General features: G+C 45.4%; 1 protein-coding gene across 2 annotated transcripts in view; it reads left to right on the top strand.

Moving 5' to 3' along the window:
• The window catches only part of TNFSF11 (TNF superfamily member 11), a 32572-nt gene extending 14604 nt beyond the window's left edge, over positions 1-17968 (top strand). The window contains exons 3-5 of one of the 2 annotated variants that reach the window (XM_007528946.2): positions 12430-12475; positions 12556-12654; positions 16446-17968. In XM_007528946.2, coding sequence (XP_007529008.1) covers positions 12430-12475; positions 12556-12654; positions 16446-16867 — 567 coding nt within the window. In that variant the 3' untranslated portion in view covers positions 16868-17968. The remainder of the gene's footprint in view (positions 1-12429; positions 12476-12555; positions 12655-16445) is intronic. The other variant, XM_060194768.1, reaches the window with a different exon arrangement.
• Positions 17969-19363: the final 1395 nt, after the last annotated feature.

A 19363-nucleotide genomic window follows, 5' to 3' on the forward strand; every position in this document is an offset into this window, starting at 1 on the left:
CTCGTTTATTGCTCCTCTGCTGTTGTAAACAAAAGTGTGTGTCTTAAGAGCTTCTTGTAAACCCACAAGGAAACTTGGGGGCAGTAGTGTTCCCAAATCAAGATGTTAGTCATGTAGTGGTTTTCCAATGGGATTTTGTCTGTGCTGTAACAGTTTTGGGAACTGCAATTCAATCAACCCCAATCATATCTAGCATTTATAAAAGCTGTCTTTATGGGAAAGTTGCAGTAGGACCCACAGAATTTTCCTATGAAACCAAGACTGTCTGTTGCCTTTTCTCAACTGTGAGCTCTTGGCTATGATGTCCTGAGTCTGGGGAGATCCTGGGCAGGAGGTAGGAGGGTTGTAGCAGGGAGATGGCCAGTGAGTGGCGCTGTGCAGAAGCTTGTCATCTTAGTAGAGCTACTCCAAGATGGGAGAAAAGAGACACTGGGTGGACTTGTCTTTTTTCCTCTTACTCCTGCCCCTCCTCTAGAGTTCTACCTGTGAGTGAGGTCATCTGATATTTAGGATGGATATTTTTAAGGAACAGGAAGAAGGGGTGGGAGAAACACAATGGCTATGCAAAATGCCTGTAGCCTGGGGCCATGGATTGGCCTGCCAATGCCCATGTCCAGCAGAGAAGTAATTACAGAAGTTACAACTCCCACTTTCTGCACCCCAGAAAGAATTGTGACCCATGCGGTAGCATAGCTGGTTGAGCGCAGGTAGCGCAAAGTGCAAGGACTGGTGTAAGGATTCCGGTTCCAGCCCCTGGCTCCCCACCTGCAGGGGAGTCGATTCACAGGCGGTGAAACAGGTCTGCAGGTGTCTGTCTTTCTCTCCCCCCTCTGTCTTCCCCTCCTCTCTCCATTTCTGTCTGTCCTATCTAACAATGATGACATCAACAACAATAATAACCACAACAAGGCTACAACAACAAGGACAACAAAAGGGTAAAAAAAAAAAAAGGCCTCCAGGAGCAGTGGCTTCATGGTGCAAGCACTTCTTCTTCTTCTTCTTCTTTTTCTTCTTCTAGCGTTTGCCCTTCTTCCGTAGCCAGTCAACAGCGTCAGGTTGAGCCTGATGTAAAGTTTCGAGACCTCCTTTGAATCTGGAGAGGTGGCAGTCGTTCACTGAGCCCCAGCAATAACCGTGGAGGCAAAGAAAGAAAATAAAAAAGAAAAAAGAAGAGAAAAGGAAAAGAAAAGAAAAGGGTGAGGTTCAGAATTTGGGAGAGTTCAGTCCCACATACTTTTCTTATCCTTAATCTTCAGAGCTGGAGGTGTTGGTGGGTAGTAGTGGTGATGATGGTAACAAAAACAACTATAATTACAAATGGCAAAATCAGAATCATCAGAAAGTTTCGGTGAGCTCAGAATCTCCCTGAAGTGCCTCCACCTGTTTCTCACCGCCCCCACCCCTTCATGGTCAATGTCCAACCCCCCACATCCCCATCACCCCAACCAGAAGCCAGAGGTGCTCTTCTACTCAGCAAGAGTTACAACTCTCAGTTCACCCAGGTCTGTAAACCCTGCTTCTCACAAGCCTTCGGGCACCGTCTCTACTCCTGTCACCTTAAGGCCTCATTTCTTCCTGGGTCCTGACAGCTCGCCCCTTACCTCCTCTCTGGAGCTGAGGAATTTCTGAAATGTAAGTTCCCTCCCCTTAGCTCTAGCAATGGGGCCTCCACCCTGGAGAACTCTGCCCTAACCAGGCTATCTCCCTGCTATGGTCATTGGCACAACAAAGGCAGAGGGCTCTGGGCAGGGAAAGTCAACATTGGATGCAAGGCCCTAGCGGCCACCTGTGCTTTGTCAGCTCTTCCCTCCCAAAAGAGGTCCCCACTGGCGCCAGCTGCCCTGTGCCAGCAAGGTTAGGGACTCCTTGCCTTCACCCTGGGTGACAGCCCTCCACAGGCCTAGCTTTGGCTTCCTTGGAATATGGGCCTTCCCTGGACAGAGACTGTGATGGTTCCTTTCTGGTCTCTGGGCAGACACAGTAGAGGCTCCAGGAGAATTTTAAGACCCAGGGATTAAGCAGCATTGCATCCCATAAAGCACACACATTACCATGTGCAAGGACCTGGTGCAAGCCCCTGGCCCCCATCTGCAGGGGGCAAAGCTTCAAGAATAGTGAAGCAGTGAAACTGGTGTGTGTGTGTGTGTGTGTGTGTGTGTGTGTGTGTGTGTCTTTTCCTCTCTCTCCCTTCCCTTATCTCCTCCTCTGAGCTTCTCTCTGTATCTCCTCTTGGGGGGGGGGGCAGGAAAAGGGGGGTAAGACTGCCAGGAGTAGTGATAGGTTCATTGTGCAGGTACCAAGCCTTGGTGATAGCCCTGCTGGCAATATTAAAAAAAAAAAAAAAAAAAAAGGTAAGACCTAGCATAATGAGCTGTGCCTGCCATCTCCGCTCTCCTGTAAGCTGGCTGCCAGCTAGTCCGTGTTGCCAGAGGTTAGCCATGTCTTTTCCCAAGGCTTTGAGTGGGACATTGAAGACCTCGGGCCTGGGGGTTTTCACTAGCACCTTTGCCCCTCTCCTCCTTGCCTCCCATGTCCCTTCTGAGCCTCCCCCTCAGCAGCAGGTACCTGGGGCAGCTCTGAGAGGAAACCCTCTTCAGAGGAGCTGGGATTTAATGGATGCCAAGCATCAGCTCTGGCGTCACAGTGGCGTCACTGTGCTCCGAGCATCATGAGAAAGCAGATGCTGAGTGCTGAGTGGCAGAGGTGCCGTAGTCAGCTGGCCTGCCAAGCCCCCACATGAAGCTTTTTAAACATGACCCATGGTGCAAGATATTTTAAAAGTCGAGCTCTTTATGAAGACTAATACTGCTGTCATAAGGCTCCTTCCCGAAAGCCCACAGGGGCCTTTAACTGTAGCAGATGCTTCCTAGCTTAAAGCATGAAGGTTAAACAATAAAAACTAATTTTCCATTCCCAGCATAGCCACCCTGCTGGCGGGAAGCAGGGCACAGGGCTCTGCCGGCCTTTCGTGGGAGAGGATGTCCTTCCTCGTTTTACAGAGCTCCTGTCTGTTCCAGTCACAACTTTTAGAGGGCTGCGGGGGTCGGGGCGGGTGGGAAGAATCCCTTGTGACTATGCCGGGGGGGGGGGGGGGGGGGGAGAACCACAGCGTCCAGCTTTTCAGAAGTACTTTCACAGAGAGAGGTGGCCCTGTGGGTTCTGAGTAGATGTTGAGGGTGGGGCACTCAGAGGAAGGAAGTGGAATCCATTTTGAGGAGTCCTTAGTCTTGCTTTAAGGAGTTAGTAGCTTATGTTAACAAGACTCATCAAAATGTCATGTGACAAGATCCAGTCTGAAGGGCTGTTGCCTTCAGAATTAGTCAGGTTTGCATCTCACCTCAGGGCTTCCCGTCTCCTGTGACTTGCTGGGCTGGAGGGCCCCTGGCCCAGTGGGGACGACAGGGGCTGTGTCAACCTCCCTACCCCCGTCCCCACCGTGCACCCAGTGCTCCTGTCTTATGTCTTGATAGCTTTGGTGTCCTCTAGGACTCTGCTTCAAGGAACAGACACACAGACACCGCCGTTTTCTTTTTTAAATTCGTGTCTTTGAGGGTTGGGGCTTTTTACCTCTGCATGATTCCACTAGTCCCAGCAGACTCTCATTTTTTCCTTTCTGTATCAGGTAGAGAAAGAAGGAGAGGCACCACAGCACTCCTCCCCTGTGTGTGAAGCTTCCCCTGTGCACAGTGCTCCCACATGTGGTGCTGGGGCTTGAACCCAGGTTCTCATACATGGCATTGTGTCCTCTAGTGAATGAGTCATGTCTTGACTATTTTCATGAGCCAGAGCACTGCTCATGTCTGGCTTATGATGGTGCCGAGGACTTATGTTGGTGCACGGGACACTGTCACCACACTCCTCCCTGTGATTATTTATTAAACAAAGACAGAAACATTGAGGAAGGACACACACACATCTGTAGCCTTGTTTCACTTGTGAAGCTTCTTCCCTGTAGGTGGGCTGTAACTTGAACCCAGGTCCTTTGCATATGGTGGTAACATGTATGCTCTACCAGGTGAGCCACTACCCGGTCCCTCTATGGTTATTTTTATAACGCGTTGAGTCACTGGGACACTCAGTATAAGCTGCTCTTCATGTTTTTGCTTTGAGGGTTCTTTTGAACTGCCACTGTTGCCTCTTCATGAGGTGCTGGTGCATTCCATCAGGGTCTTACAAAGAACCCCCATCCATGCAAGGGCTTGGAAAGCTGGCCTGAGCTTCAGGGAAGGAGGAAAGCGAAACACAGGCCCCTGTTCTCAATCCTGCCTCTCTCTTCCATTTTGGCTAGAGAGAAATTGAGAGGAAAGAGGGGGCTAGAAGAAGGAGGGATAATCTGAGGGGCACCTGCAGCCATTTCAACATTCGTGCTTCACCACGCACAGATGAGGACTGGGTGCTGGAACCCAAGAACTTGCCCATGGTGACATGTGTGCTCTACTGGGTGTGCCATCACCCAGGCCAATTGTTTCCCTCATTGCTAGGCCCAGCGGGTGGCTTTTCTGTGCCCCCAAAGCCTAGACTAGCACAGAGATGAATTCTTTCAGTGCAAAGCAAACTGCTGGGCAGATGGGGAAGCCCTTCTCTGTGCACTGTGGCCTAGGTGGTAGCTTTTAATCAGAGCTTGGTAGGAAGCAGCGTGTGCAAAGTCTACATGAATGGGAAGGCATTTTGTGGAACCGGCATTCAGGTATTTGGGGGTTCAGGGGAGAATAGTAGGGGCATCTGGAACTGCAACCAGGCTCAGGACCTTGGATACCCAGGTAAGGAGTGTGGACTTTGTAATGGGATCTACAGTAATGAGGTCTGCAGACAGCCCAGGAAGATCTGCAGAAGAGATGGAACCCTCCCTGGATGGGCCTCCCTCTAGCAACCATGGCTCAGGTTGACTGAGATCGGGAGGCTGGACAAGGAGGGAGGAGGGTCTGCTTATACTCTACTACGTGGGAAGTGATGGTGCAGGAAGAAAGCCACAAGAGGGTGGAAGGGAGTGAGTTTTGAGGTGAGGTCTGCAGAAGGAATCAGAATCAGCATCCTATGCTAACCGGGGCCAATGAGTTAGAGTAGTCTCATAACTGGGTTGGAGAAGAATTACAGGAAGGAGATCACTAAGATGTTCAGAAGAGTGTTACAGATGTTAACAAGTGTATGAACCCTGCGTTCTCTCTGGCAAGCGGAGTGTTAAATCTTTGTTCAACCAGCCAGATGTCCCTGCAGCTGCCGCTGAGGGTTTTGCAGAGGGACGCAGCCACCTGAGACCTGGGCTCCAAGTAGGTGCCAGTGGTGCTGGCTGCACATGCTTCTTCCTGCCAAGCTCTGATTGATTGATGGCTAACACCTAGACCACCACATAGTCTCCTCACAGTGCCCGGGGGGTGGGGGGTGGGGCGGGGGACACTCAGTCTGATAGGCCCAGACTCTAGCAACCTGAGCTTTGCAGGGAATTTTCTTAGCTGAGGGACATCCTCAAGTCCTATTTTAAAGGGTTAAAAAAAGCTATCACCATCAATGTCTAAATTATGCTTATTAGAGATAAACCCATTAGCTGAAAAGCCTGCTTACTATAGTTCATGCATTTATGTGGATTTTCTGGTAGGAGTTTCACCCCTTCCCAGCCCCCACTCTGTGTGTGTGTGTGTGTGTGTGTGTGTGTGTGTTAGTACCACCAGGGTGATCACTGGAATTTGGTGTCTGTATAACAGATCTACTACTTCCAATAGCCACTTCACCCCCCCTTCAAATTTTTATTTTATGTTATTTTTTTTGCCTCCAGGGTTATTGCTGGGGCTCAGTGCCTGCACTACAAATCTACTGCTCCTGGAGGCCATCTTTGCCATTTTGGCTGTCCTTGTTGTTTTTCCCTATTTTGCTGTCCTTGTTATTATTACTGTCATTACTGTTGTTGTTGGATAGGACAGAGAAACTGAGAAGAGGGGAGATGGGGGGAGGGGGGGAGAGAAAGACTGGCACCGGCAGACTTGCTTCACTGCTTGTGAAGTGACTCCCTTGCAGGTGGGGAGCCGGGGGCTCGAACTGGGATTCTTAGCCGGTCCTTGCACTTTGTGCCATGTGGGCTCAATCCGCTGTGCTACTGCGCAACCCCCTTCAATTTTTATTTTTGATAGGACTGAAAGAAACTGAGATGGGAGGGGGAGAGAGACACTTGTAGCACTGCTTCACTGCTTGTGAAGCCTCCTCCTTGTGGGTGGGGCTGCAGCCCACACACGGTAATGTATGTGTTCGATATATCAGGTATGCCACCAGCCAGCTCCTACTGCAGACTGACTTAATGCCACTCACTGTTGAGATGGAATTATCATGAAAGTTCAGGGCAGTTAGCCAGCTGAATTGCCCAAGGTGAGCTTAGCTCTGCTGTAAATGTTTAAATTGCCGAGAGCCCAACCCCTGTAACTGTTCCCAGAATGACCTACGAGTACAGATACTTATTCTTACACAGTACAGCCTGTCAAGTGACTTGAACTTGACAAGGTTGAGCCAGCTCAGGGATGACTCCACTTTTTGTTTGGCAAAGGGTCGTAATTTGGCTTAAAGGATGTCCAGTGGGGCTCAAGCTTTCCCTGTCACTCTCCTGGGTGTTGTTTCTTGGATATGCTGAGCTCAGGAGAAGTTGGAGAGGAGCAGTCCTAGAGACCACATTTACGCAATCAGACTGATCTTTTGTGTACTTTCTTTCCTGGAGGAGAAATTGCGAAAGTCCCAACATTTTTCTATGAGTGAAATACAAGTTGTAGGGGTTAAAACAATCCTATCGGGTGCTTTCTCATCTGTCTTAAATATACTCTGACAGCAATGATGAAAAGTTGTCGTGTCTGAATACAAAAATCCCGTGAGGAGATTTTTTAAAATGTGAAATGTTCTAAGGCATTGGAGTGGGCATGGACTGGAGTCTGGAGTCCGCAGTCAGGCAGCGCCATCCCACGTTTGTCAGTGCTGGACAGTGTCCACTAGGTGGCAGTATGGCAGAGGATTTCTTTGCGTTGGCAGTGATTTCTTAGCCCCTCTCTTGTCAGGTTTTCTGATCTTGTCCTATTTTAAAGGGTAAAACAAAGCTATCACCATCAATGCCTAAATTATGCTTATTAGATATAAACCTATTTGCTGAAAAGCCTGATTATTATAGTTCATCCATTTATGTGGATTTTCTGGTAGGTGATGTGTTAGTAATAGTCCTTGTTGTGGGTGCTGAATAGAAGAAGGGCAGTTATTTTTGACTCCTGCATGTACCAGAATCTTGACATGCTGTTTTCTTACAAGGAAGTTTGCCACTCCTCCTGGGGAGCAAGACACTGAATTCTTTTTGACAAATCTGCATCATTTTGTTAGTGTAGGTAACTTGTGTATTCCAGAGTCAGGTGTTTTACTGTACTTGTCAGTTGAATTTATAGTAAAACTCAGATTATTTTTTTCAACTGCTATTGGGGACAATGATTTACAGTACAGTTGTTGACACATGGGCACAGTTTATCTCCCCATGACACATAAAATTGTTATGAGCTCTTTCTTTCAATTGTAACTTTGTTCAGGGAAATAAAAAAAGGGGGGGTTAAGGTGTTTCCCCAAGATTAGATTAGAACTGTCTCAATTCAAAGAAACCAGAAGTCATGTTATTTAGACATTTCATGCTACATCATCTAGGCAAGGGAGACGAGTAAAGAACTCTGGGGGGAAAAACTGTAATAGTAATGTGGATAAAGACCTGTGTAAATGCAAACCTTTGAAAAAAAAGTCGGGTGAAATTTAGGGGAATCTTGGAAGAAGGAAAGGATACTGAAAATGATTCTTTATAATCATGAAGATGAAAAATACCAAGTAGCACTCAGGATCCAGCCTTGGGATATACAGAACAAAGCATCTGATCTTTAAGATGACAAGATGGAGTAGCTGCTGCCCTGTGACATGGTGCCTCTTCCTGCCTGGGTGCTTCAGGAAGCTTCGCCCGGTCTCAGCCAGTTTTCTGAAGCCCCTGAGAATCCAAGCCATATTTCCTGGAATCAAAGTTCCTTTTTGTCAGCTCTCTAGTGAAGGTGTAATTTCTTTCAGAGTTACTACTTTAGAGAAGGAACTACCCTCTGAGGACTCCTGGACAGGGAGGGGAAAAATATTTTTCTCCTTTAACTATCCTAACTTCTCTGACTGGGGCCGTGTAAATTAGGCTGACAGGAGACAGATAAACAAGAGGCTGGTATACAGATTTATTTAATCTAAGCTATATGTGACACAGGAGTGTTGTAAGGAGAGTGAGGGTCAAACAATGAATCTGGGCTCTTTTTGTATGAGGCTTGGTGAAGGCAACAAGGGCTGGGGAGACTGAGAGAATGAAAGAGCACAAGCCACAGGTGGCACATAGGGGAGTTTAGCTAGGTCCATTTGCTTGGATTTGGGGACCTGGGGAGGTGGCAAGAAATCATCCTATACCCCCACAGGTTCTTCAGAGGCTAGGCTGGACCAAAAAGAAAAAAAAATTAATGTACATACCTCCTGTGCATGTGGAGACTCAGACATCCCTAGTTATGCTCTTAGATAGCTTTGCTAACAGAGGACTTTGGGGACATGGCGGGGGAGGGGTACCACAATGGCAGCCTAGGAAAAAGTGAGGGTTGTAAGCTGCAGACCTGCCCTTTCCACAGACCAGATCCTCCTGAGAAGCCTGGATCTCTCCTCTAGCCCCATTCCCATTTCTTCTCCTCCTTCCCCATAGCCCTTTGCTTTGGTGCAAGACACCACACCCAATCTCACTTTTATTCCCTTCCCTTTTCTTTTGCCCCCAGGGTTATCGCTGGGGCTCAGTGCTTGCACTAGGATTCCACATCTCTTGGAGGCCATTTTTTTTTTTATCTTTGTTGTTGTTGGATAGGACAGAGAAATCGAGGAGGGGAAGACGGGGAGAGAAAGACAGACACCTGCAGACCTGCTTCATCACCTGTGAAGCGACCCCCCCCTGCCGGTGGGGACTGGGGGGCTCAAACCTGCATCCTTGCACCATGTGCACTTAACCCAACGCGCTACCGCCCGCCCCTCGTCTTTAAGTTCCACCTTAACCTTTTATCCAGGATTTATGCTGGGAGTGGCAGTTTTGTTCTCTGCAGATTCCTCTCACCATCTTTCAGTCTAGAAAAGATCACGTTCCTTTCTTCTCAGTATTGGGGGGTGGGGTTCTCCCAAAGTTCCTCATGCCCCCTCCCATTAAATATGCAACACGTTAATACACCATAGTTTTGATGTAGTATGTTTGGAGCCCTGCCACCTTTCACAAGTGTGGACTGATGAAGGACTTGAGGACTGTGATTTATGAAGGAGCCTGGGGTCACAGCTCTAGAAGAAGATTCCTAAGGTATATGTTTAATCCTAGCTTTTAACAGGAAAATTGTGTTCTTTCTCTGCCTGAAAACTTAATTATCCTGCCTCTGATTCTAACAAGAATCAAGTGTGGTAATAATAAAAGGGCAAACATTTCTTGGCTGTAAATTATTTAATTATATGGGATCTATACATCCTAACAGTAATGCCGAATTCATGGCAGTAACTCAATTAGTCACATTTCCCCCAACATCTGCTATATACGAGCACTTGGGAGGAGGCCCACATTCTTAGGCATGTATGATGGTAGGGATTGAACTTGGGACTTCATGCATGAGTGTCCAAAGCTTTATCCACTGCCATTTCCTGGGTCTGGTGGGGCTTGGGGGATTTAAGAATAGACTTTCATAGTACTTTTTTTTTTTTTGTGGCCTGAAGTTGTAGGCACAAACACTTCCCTTTTCAGAGGGAAACTTCCCTGCAGGGTTTCTGAGAGGAAAGGCAATTCCTGGACCCTCAATTACAGATCCAGCATGAAAGCAGGGTGACCACCTGGGTCTCAAGCCAGAGCTTGAATGCATCCTGGTCATACCTTTTTTTTTTTTTTTTTAAAAGCAGATATTGAAAGTGCTTCTTTATGGTGCTGGTTATTGAATTTTCTTGTAATAAAGAGGTTTTGTGATAGCTCTGCCCTAGAAACCACTGATTAAATGGGCAGGAGGAGCTCATTCCCAGAGGCCTACTTAACAGGGGACTCGAGTTTGCTGCTTTCTTGGCTAGTGTCTCAGGCCCCAGAGATAGATCCATCTTACCCATTTGTGAAACCCTCGGGGATATGAGAGGAATGGCCTCTCAAATTTGGGTCTAAGGCCAGTGTTACCAGTTTACCTGCTAGAAAGGCAAATTCTGAGGGCCTTGGTGCAGCCTACTGGGTCATTATAGTCCCCCCACCCACTCACCCACACACACACACATACACACACACACACACACACACACACACACACACACACACACACACACAGATTGTAATCTGTGTCTCAACACAAGCTCCAGCAAACTGTGATGCGCTCTGCCTGGAGAATCACTGAGCTAGCACGAGGGTGGGGGCTCTTTCCTTTTTTTTTCTCAGTGATAAGTGTGTTTGTATAGAAAGGCATGAAGCAGGCACTTGTAGACAACAACGCACTTACCTTTGCTTCTTTCTCGCCTCTTCCTGCTCCCCTGACCAGGGTGCAGAAACAAAGTAGTTTTAAATGTCTAAATTACTCTGTCTTCAAGCTTCCCAGCCAGATCTTTTGTATTACACACACATACACACACACACACACACACACACACACACACACACACACACACACATATATATGGACTCACAGAATGTATTTAGTATATATGTTTTAAATATATAGAGACACATTGTATATATACAGTATATATACAAGTGTAAAGATACATTTAATGTCTACAGATACACGCAGCATATAGATCCATTGTGCTTTGCCTTCAAAATCTCTGTTGCCAGGGGAGACAAAATTAGGGAACCACTGAGAAACTGGAGGTCAACAGGGTAGAGGATAGGACTTAGTAAGGCATTGCCCAGAACCCTCAGACCTGAGTCCTAGTGAATAGAGAATGTGGCCTTGGATGAACCTTAAAGTTTCTTAGTCTCACCATGGCTTCAGATTTTAGATGAGTAACTGAAGACACCTTTGCTAACTCTTCCAAGAGTATAGAGACAGAGAGATACCTGCAGGCCTGTGAAGTCTTCCCCCCCACAACAGGTGGGGACCAGGCTTAAACCTGCGTCCTTGCGCACTGTAATGTGTGGACTTAACCAGGTGCACTACTGCCTGGCCCCCTTCATTTTTTAAGGTAGAGAATTAGAAGGAGAGAATGCATAGCTCATGAAACTTACACCTTGCAGTGACTGGGAACTAGGTCCAGGACAGGTTTGGGCATAGGGAAGTGTGTGGGGTGGGTGTAGAAAGTGGTGTGCACAGAGGGGCATTACAAATAATAGAGAAATTAGGATTCTCTCTGGAGTGTTTCTACTATCTAGATATCTGACTTTACCAGCCATTCTGCTAAGTGTCTACATACACTATCGCGTATGATCTTTACAGCGACCTCCCGATAAAGACATTGTTAATATCCTCAGTTTGTGTGGGTGGCTGATCACGGCTTTGAAACAAGGTCAAAGCCTGAGCTTTCACTCACTCCACCTTACTACTTATAACGGCAGAGACCTTTTGGATCAGGTGGGCATGAGATGACCTAGAAGGTCCTTTATTCTCTGGGCTCAAATTGAGATGTGCAATGATCTATATTGCATAGAATGAAAAGAACTTTCTTTTCTTTTTCTTGTTTGTGCTTCTAAGCCTCTGACTGTGGCGATGGTTTGGGTTAATTATTGGTACTTTAAAAGCTCTCCGCCTTCTGCATAGTATATTGTAAATACAGTGAGAATTTTTAAAATAAAAAATTAACCACTGCGAACTGGGCATCATTTGCTTTCCAGTGGGTTGAGCCTGAGTGTCAGGAGAAGAATTCACTAATGAAAGACATTAAAAAGCCTCACTGAAGATTTAAGAGGGTTCTATATTTCCTGGTAATTGTTATTTTCCTAGTTCACTTTATCTCCATTTGTGTACCTGCTACAAAATTTTAATTATGTTCAATTATTCCATGCCTTGTAATTTACATTGTCTTTTATTTGTTCTTGTCCAGTGTATTTCTTTAGACAGTATATATGTGTTCTATCTTTTTTAAGTACACTAGCAGATTTCTTTGGGTGTGAACTCACCTTGATAGCTGCCCAGAATATCAAGAAATTTCAGTGCCCAAATCACTCCTGACAACCATTTTTTTTTCTCTCCTTGCAATACAGAGAAAAATGCCACAGCACCCTCTACCAGTAGTGACACTCCCCCATGCAGGTGCTCCCATGTGGTGGATGCAAGGTTTGAACCTGGGTCCTTGGGCATGGTAATATGCATGATCCATAGGGTGAGCCACCTGCCAGCCCCCAGATGAAAGAGGATCAATTTATTGTATGTCCAAAATAGTCCTGCTTTATCCAAGTATTTTGAGATTCTCTTCTTTTCATTCCAGGAACTACAGCATATTGTTAGATCACAGCATATGAGAGCAGAAAAGGGTGAGTTTGGATCTCCGTGCACATTTGCGATCCCTTAGAGTCACACTCTTTTAGGCTAATTTGGTTTCTCTTGTCTCCAGCAGTGGCCGAAGGCTCCTGGTTAGATATGCCCAGGAGGGACAAGCCTGATCTTCAGCCCTTTGCTCACCTTACCATCAACGCCACTGACATCCCAGCTGGTAAGTTCCATCCTGCGAACATAGTGCAAGAGTCATTGATCGGTTATTTGGGTATTCAAGCCTATTTTTATACTGTCACTAAGAGAGAAGGCAGAGCCCCCACCCTGGTACATGCAGTGCACTGGGAAGCCCAGGGATGCAAGCCTCATGCTCTGCCAGCTGAGCTCTTCCTCTCTCTCCCACCCCCCACTCATGTATCCTTAATATCTAGACCAGAAGAAAGATCATCTCCATTTGCTGATCCACATCACAGAAATAATACTTTTCAATCATGCCAGAAAGCACATCTGCCCTGGATTCACTCTCAGATCATTAGGTGGGGAGGACAAGCCCATCAGTGTTCGCCAGAGTGAAGCAAATACATCCTCACTGCTGCCCCCAGAGTTACCTGGCTGCATGCAGATAGTCCTGTACTCACCCATCTCCTACAGAGTGGTCAGCAGGCACTGCTCACCTAACAAATGAGATAGGCTGGCCTTCTAACAAATGAGATAGGCTGCCCCTTCTCCAGGGGCTCTTTGTGTGCTCTGGATAAAAATTAACTCTGGAGGCCTGATTATCCTTTGGAAATGAGGAAACCTAGAGCTCTCTAAACCCGTATCTTACTTTAACGCACCCAGTAATCCATCCTGCAATCCCCACACGTCATTCCACTTTAGAATGGCTGAGCAGAAAGAACATTATAATATGAAGAGAAACAGTTGAACATTATCTTTCATGCTGTGCATTTATTCTCTCTCACCCTTAACTACAGCCCTGTAAGGTAGTAATTATTATTCCTGTTTTGCAGACTGGGAAACCAAGGTCCACACTGTTTAAATTATGTGCTTGAGTGGTCTAGGAGGTGGTGCAGTAGCTACGGCACTAGACTCTCAAGCATGAGGTCCTGAGTTCAATCCCTGACAGCACATGTACCAGAATGATGTCTGGTTCTTTCTCTCTCTCTCTCTCTCTCTCTCTCTCTCTCTCCTATCTTTCTCATTAATAAATAAAATCTTTATAAAGAAAGTTATGTGCTTGAGAATGGCAGAATTAGAAGTTGACACCCACTTTAAAGGTCCATGCTTTTTACATATAGGCTGTCAGAGAACTGCCTTGTAGGCAGCTAGTTCTGTCCAAGTGAAATGAATTCAGAAGTCTTTTGGGGGTAGTGAGATAGCATCATGGCTATCCAAAAAGACTTCCATGCCTGAGATTTCCCAGTCGCAGGTTCTAGCCAGAGCTGAGTAGTGCTCTGGGAAATGTAAATTCAGAGCTCTTTTTCCATAAGAGGTAGATAGTGTATTCTCATCTGGTTGCCAGCATTTGAGGCCCCACTATCCATACTGTCTACTGGCTTGTGCAGATGGTCACATTGTTGGATACCTGCCTGTGTCAGCTCCTTAGTGGAGATACTGGGACTACCGCACTGGGCAGCTGTGAAGACATAATGAGGCTGTGTACCGATGCACTCTGTGAAGCTGGCAGAGGGTAACAGCTAAGATAAGTGGTTATTACTGGCTAAGTAAATATGTATGTTCCACTTATCTCTAAAATGATCTAAGGCAAATTTTTCTTAGTTAAAATAAATTCGTTTTAGTGCAAGGGGATAGCGTAATGGTTATGCAAAGAGACTCTCATGCCTGAGGCTCTGAATTCCCGGGTTTAGTCCCCTATATCCCCACCTGCAGGGGTCTATCTTCTCCTCCTTTCTTGACTTCTCTCCATCCTATCCAACAACAAGGACAACAAATGGGAAAAAATGGCCTCCAGGAGCAGTGGCTTCAGAGTACAGGCACTGAGCCCCAGTGCTAACCTAGAATACAGGCACTGAGCCCCAGTGCTAACCTAGGAGGCATGGGGTCACGAATTTGATCCCTTGCATTGCCTGTGCCAGAGTGATACTTTGTTTCTCTGTCATTAGTCAATAACTCCTTAAGACAACAGATTTCTTCTTCCTTTTCCCCTTTTGTTGCTTTTATTATTGTAGATGTGGATAAGACAGAGAAGGGGAGAGACAGACATCTGCAGACCTGCTTCACTGCTTGTGAAGGTGGGGAGCCGGGATCCTTACTAAACTGGTCCTTACACCATGTGTGCTTAACCCGCTGCGCTACTGCCCGGTCCCAACAGATTTCTTCTGATTAAAGACATAGAAACTTTGTTTAAAAAAAAGATTAGCTTCAATTACCTACCCCCTCCCAGAGACTGGTTTCATAAACAAATATTCTCCCTGAGAATGCATGTGTACCTTATGCTGGAGCTGCCATTGCCTGAGTGGTAATCTGTTTTACATGTTAACAGAGGCAATCAAATTAATATTGGTGTCAGCTGTGGATGTACTCAGCATTTACCTTTTCAGTTCTTTTTAAGTGGCAGATGATAAATATTGCGTTAGACTGTGTGCCCAAACATGCTGTAACAGAGCGCTCTCTTCAGGCACCACGTCATTGCCAAAAACCACAACACAGTTCTTGGTTATAATCTGATAGCCACTGGGTGTCGGGTGGTAGGTAGCACAGCGGGTTAAGTGCACATGGCACAAGGACTGGCGCATAAGGATCCCGGTTGGAGCCCCCGGCTCCCCACCTGCAGGGGAGTCACTTCACTGGCGGTCTTCACTGAAGCAGGTCTGCAAATGTCTATCTTTCTCTCCCCCTCTGTCTTCCCCTCCTCTCTCCATTTCTCTCTGTCCTATCCAACAGTGAATGACAACAGTAATAACCACAACAAGGCTGCAACAAAAGGGGGAAAAAATGGCCTCCAGGAGCAGTGGATTCATGGTGCAGACACTGAGCCCCAGCAATAACCCTGGAGGCAAATAATAATAATAACAATAATCTGATAGCCACTGAGTTTGAGATTCAGTGAAATTAATTGCTCCATCTTGTTACCATGTATAAAGATCCAAGTTCAAGCCCCCAGTTCCTGCCTGCAGAGGGGACGCTTCAGGAGTGGTTAAACTGTGCTCTAGGTCTCCTTCTCTCCTGATTTCTTTGTTAAAGAATTAAAGAAAAAAAATGGCCACCTGAAGTAATGGATGTGCTGTGCACGTAACCAAGCCCTGGTGGCAATAAAATACGGAGTCTCAAGACTGGCCCTCACCACAGTGAAGGAAGCTTTGGTACTGTGGTCTCTCTGTCTTATCAGGAAGGAAAGGAAAAGGGGCTTAGGAATCCATCGATCTCCCCATTTGGGCCAGTATCACATAATTAAGACGAAGAGGCCTTCATTTTGAATATTCATTTGGGGACTGTGCTTGTACCTACCCCTAAGTTATCAGAAGGTGTCTCATATTGACTGTTGGCTCATGCATCTTCAGAGTTTCTAGAGTAAAATGCATTGGGAAGGGGTCTGGGTGGTGGCACATCAGGAAGTAACTTAGAGAGACCAGAGAGCATGACCTCCTTTAGAAGGAGGAGTGCTGGGGCTAAAATGGAAAGAGAGATCTCTTCTCCCACAGCTCTGAGGATGAAACCTGGGTTTGTCACAAAGTTTTCAGTCAAATTTCAGTGCACAATCCCACCTTTGCTCCCACTATTTTCTACTCAGCAGCAACTCAACAAAGGCATTCTTGGTGCCTCTGGAAGGAATCTCTCTTTTTGGGTAACTATGGGGATTACTGGCTCCTGTCCCCCATGTGCACACACAATGCTGTATCCATTTGGGTACTTAACATCCCTCTCCCCACTTAGAACATAAATTCTCCTGTTGGAGCACTGTCTTGTTTTCACTCAGCCTCACAGAATTGTAGCAATATCCTCCTCACTGAAGGGGTAGATTTCCAATCACATGCTTCTCCTCCCCCTCAGGGTCCCACAAAGTGAGCCTGTCCTCTTGGTACCATGATCGAGGCTGGGCCAAGATCTCCAACATGACGTTCAGCAATGGAAAGCTCACAGTCAACCAAGATGGCTTTTATTACCTCTATGCCAACATCTGCTTCCGGCATCATGAAACTTCGGGAGACCTACCAACTGAGTACCTTCAGCTGATGGTGTATGTCACTAAAACCAGCATCAAAATCCCGAGCTCACATACCCTTATGAAAGGAGGAAGCACCAAATACTGGTCAGGTAATTCAGAATTCCATTTTTACTCCATCAATGTTGGAGGATTTTTCAAGCTGCGGTCTGGTGAGGAAATCAGCATCGAGGTCTCCAACCCATCACTACTTGACCCTGATCAAGATGCAACCTACTTTGGGGCTTTCAAAGTTCGTGATATAGACTGAACCCCTTCTTGTTGGTGTTATCAATCCTACATTTCCCAGGATTCAAGGAGAAACATTTTTAAATAAGAAAGATGTACATAGGTGTGTGAGACTACTCAGAGGCCTGACCTACAGTGGTGTAAGAAGACGCGTTCCTGCTTCAGACTCTGTGGAGAACGTGTACTTTTACAGCCTATGGGAAACGTTGGACGCAAGCTGTTACAGTCTAAAGGCTTTCTTACACAATGGTTTTGAAATATTGTAATGAATTCCTAGAATTAAACCAGACTGGAGCAACTCTGGTTGTCCTTAAGGAAAACTGCATTGAAGCTATGGAAGAGGTTACTCATCTGAATCCTGCCCCTGGCCACATGGGCCATTAAGCAGCTGGATGATGGGTGTCTGAGGAAGGGATGGGTTAAGTTCTTTTGAATTGTTACATCATGCTGGAACCTGCAAATAGATACTTTTTTCTAATGAGGAGGATAAAATATATGTATTTTTATATAATATCTAAAGTTATATTTCAGATGTAATGTTTTTGTGCAAAGTATTGTAAATTATATTTGTGCTATAGTATTTGATTCAAAATATTTAAAAAGTGTCTTGCTGTAGACATATTTAATGTTTTAAAATGTACAGACATATTTAACTGGTGCACTTTGTAAATCCCCTGGGGAAAAACTTGCAGCTAAGGGGAAAATATTGTTTGCTAATATCAACTGTATTCTATTTCTCCACTCTTTTTAACTTAATACATTTTTCAAACATGTCAAGTCTATGGAAAAAAAATTGAAATGGATATCTTGAATAATAAGCAGGATGTTGGCCACCAGGTGCCTTTCAAATTTAGAAGCTAATTGACTTTAGAAAGCTGACATTGCCAAAAGGGATACATAATGATCTACTGGAATCTGTCAGGAGTATTTATATAATTATTGAACAGGTGTCTTTTTCTACAAGTGCTGCAAATTATAAAATTTTTTAATGGATAAGTTATCAGTTACTTATCAGCAAAACCAAATTTAAATCACATTTTTAACCTAGTGGAAGTTATTTTATTGTACAATAAAAGCATTGCCTTTGAATGTTTTTTGGTATGAAAATACATTTATAAGAAAACCTGGTTGTTGCTCTTTGCTTCTCTTTTATGTCTCTCTTGCTCTGTGAGCCCTTTCTCTCCAATATGATAATGTGGCTTCTATCATTTCAAAGGTTACTAGGAGGAATGCAGATTTAATTAAAAATTAGGAACAGATTCAATTAAATTAATGAACCTTGGAATTTGAAAAAATCATTTGCAAAGGATTTGTATGCAAGGAAGCCAGCCAGATAGAAACTAGAGGCTTCTTCACTCAAAAGAAAAAGTTTATCCTATGTGAGGGGAAAAAAATTAGCTTTGCCTACAGAACAGCCATTCAACTTAGAGGAATCCAGGAATAATTTTAAACCTGCACACAGTAAGGACTGACAGTGGATTGGAACTCATGGAAATTGATGTGATGTGGGAAGATGTCTAACCAAGGTTGGTTACTCACAAGAGAAAGAGAGATAAGAAAACAGGCAACTTAAGTACGGGAAGCCGTAATTTAAAGCACTTTCCATTTGTAGATACATGTTTCTTGATGTCTATGACATGATAAAAGGCTCAGATAAACAGTAGGGACTACAAAGAAGAAATTGTAAATTTTAAGCAGCAGAACTCTGATGGAGCACTCAGCCACTGACCAAAACACACATTGTTTTAAAGTAGCCAGTAAATCTCAGGCAGGTTGGTATGAAACATGTTTCATATCCCACTTGCTGAGTCTTGGTTTTAAAAGAATTAATTCTGATAAGTTAGCTGGACAGTTTTTCCACTGACACCAATCTTGTTTTATGAAATCTTATTAGCCTTATTACTACCCTGGTTCCCATCAGATAATTGTCACTGCATAATGTGAATGACAGTCATTCATTCACTTGTTCCATGTTCTCTAAGCACCAACTGTGTGGTGAGGATGAGTGTGCTGAGCTTACAGCGCCTGCACTGGGCACCGAAAGGACACTGAGCCTGGTTGGCCCTGGGCATCACAGAAGGTCAAGAAATGAGACGAGGTGAGGTGGGTGAAAAGACTTCCAAAACTGGAACTAGAAAGTCCATTTGGGGAGGCCTGGATGGTGGCATACTTGGTTGAATGTACGTTCCCATGCTCAAGGACCTGGGTTCAAACACCTGGTCCTCACCTGCAGGGAAGGAAGCTCCATGAGTGGTGGAGCAGTACTGCAGGTGTCTCATCCTTTCTATCTCCTCTTCCTATAAAAATATGACAAAAACAAACAAGAAAATCCATTTCTTGGCTTGGGAACAACTAACTTGCCACCTTTCAAAGATGAGCTAAAACCCAAGATTTAGGGCAGGAATGACTTACAGTGCATGGTGGCAGTGCCTGCACAGGGGACCGAGCATGGCGGATGCTCTGCTGAGCTGAGAGGTCCTCTGTAGAAGACCGACAACCCCACCTCGCCATTATGTGC

This window comes from Erinaceus europaeus, chromosome 7, assembly GCF_950295315.1.
Source record: "Erinaceus europaeus chromosome 7, mEriEur2.1, whole genome shotgun sequence".
NCBI lineage: Eukaryota > Metazoa > Chordata > Mammalia > Eulipotyphla > Erinaceidae > Erinaceus > Erinaceus europaeus.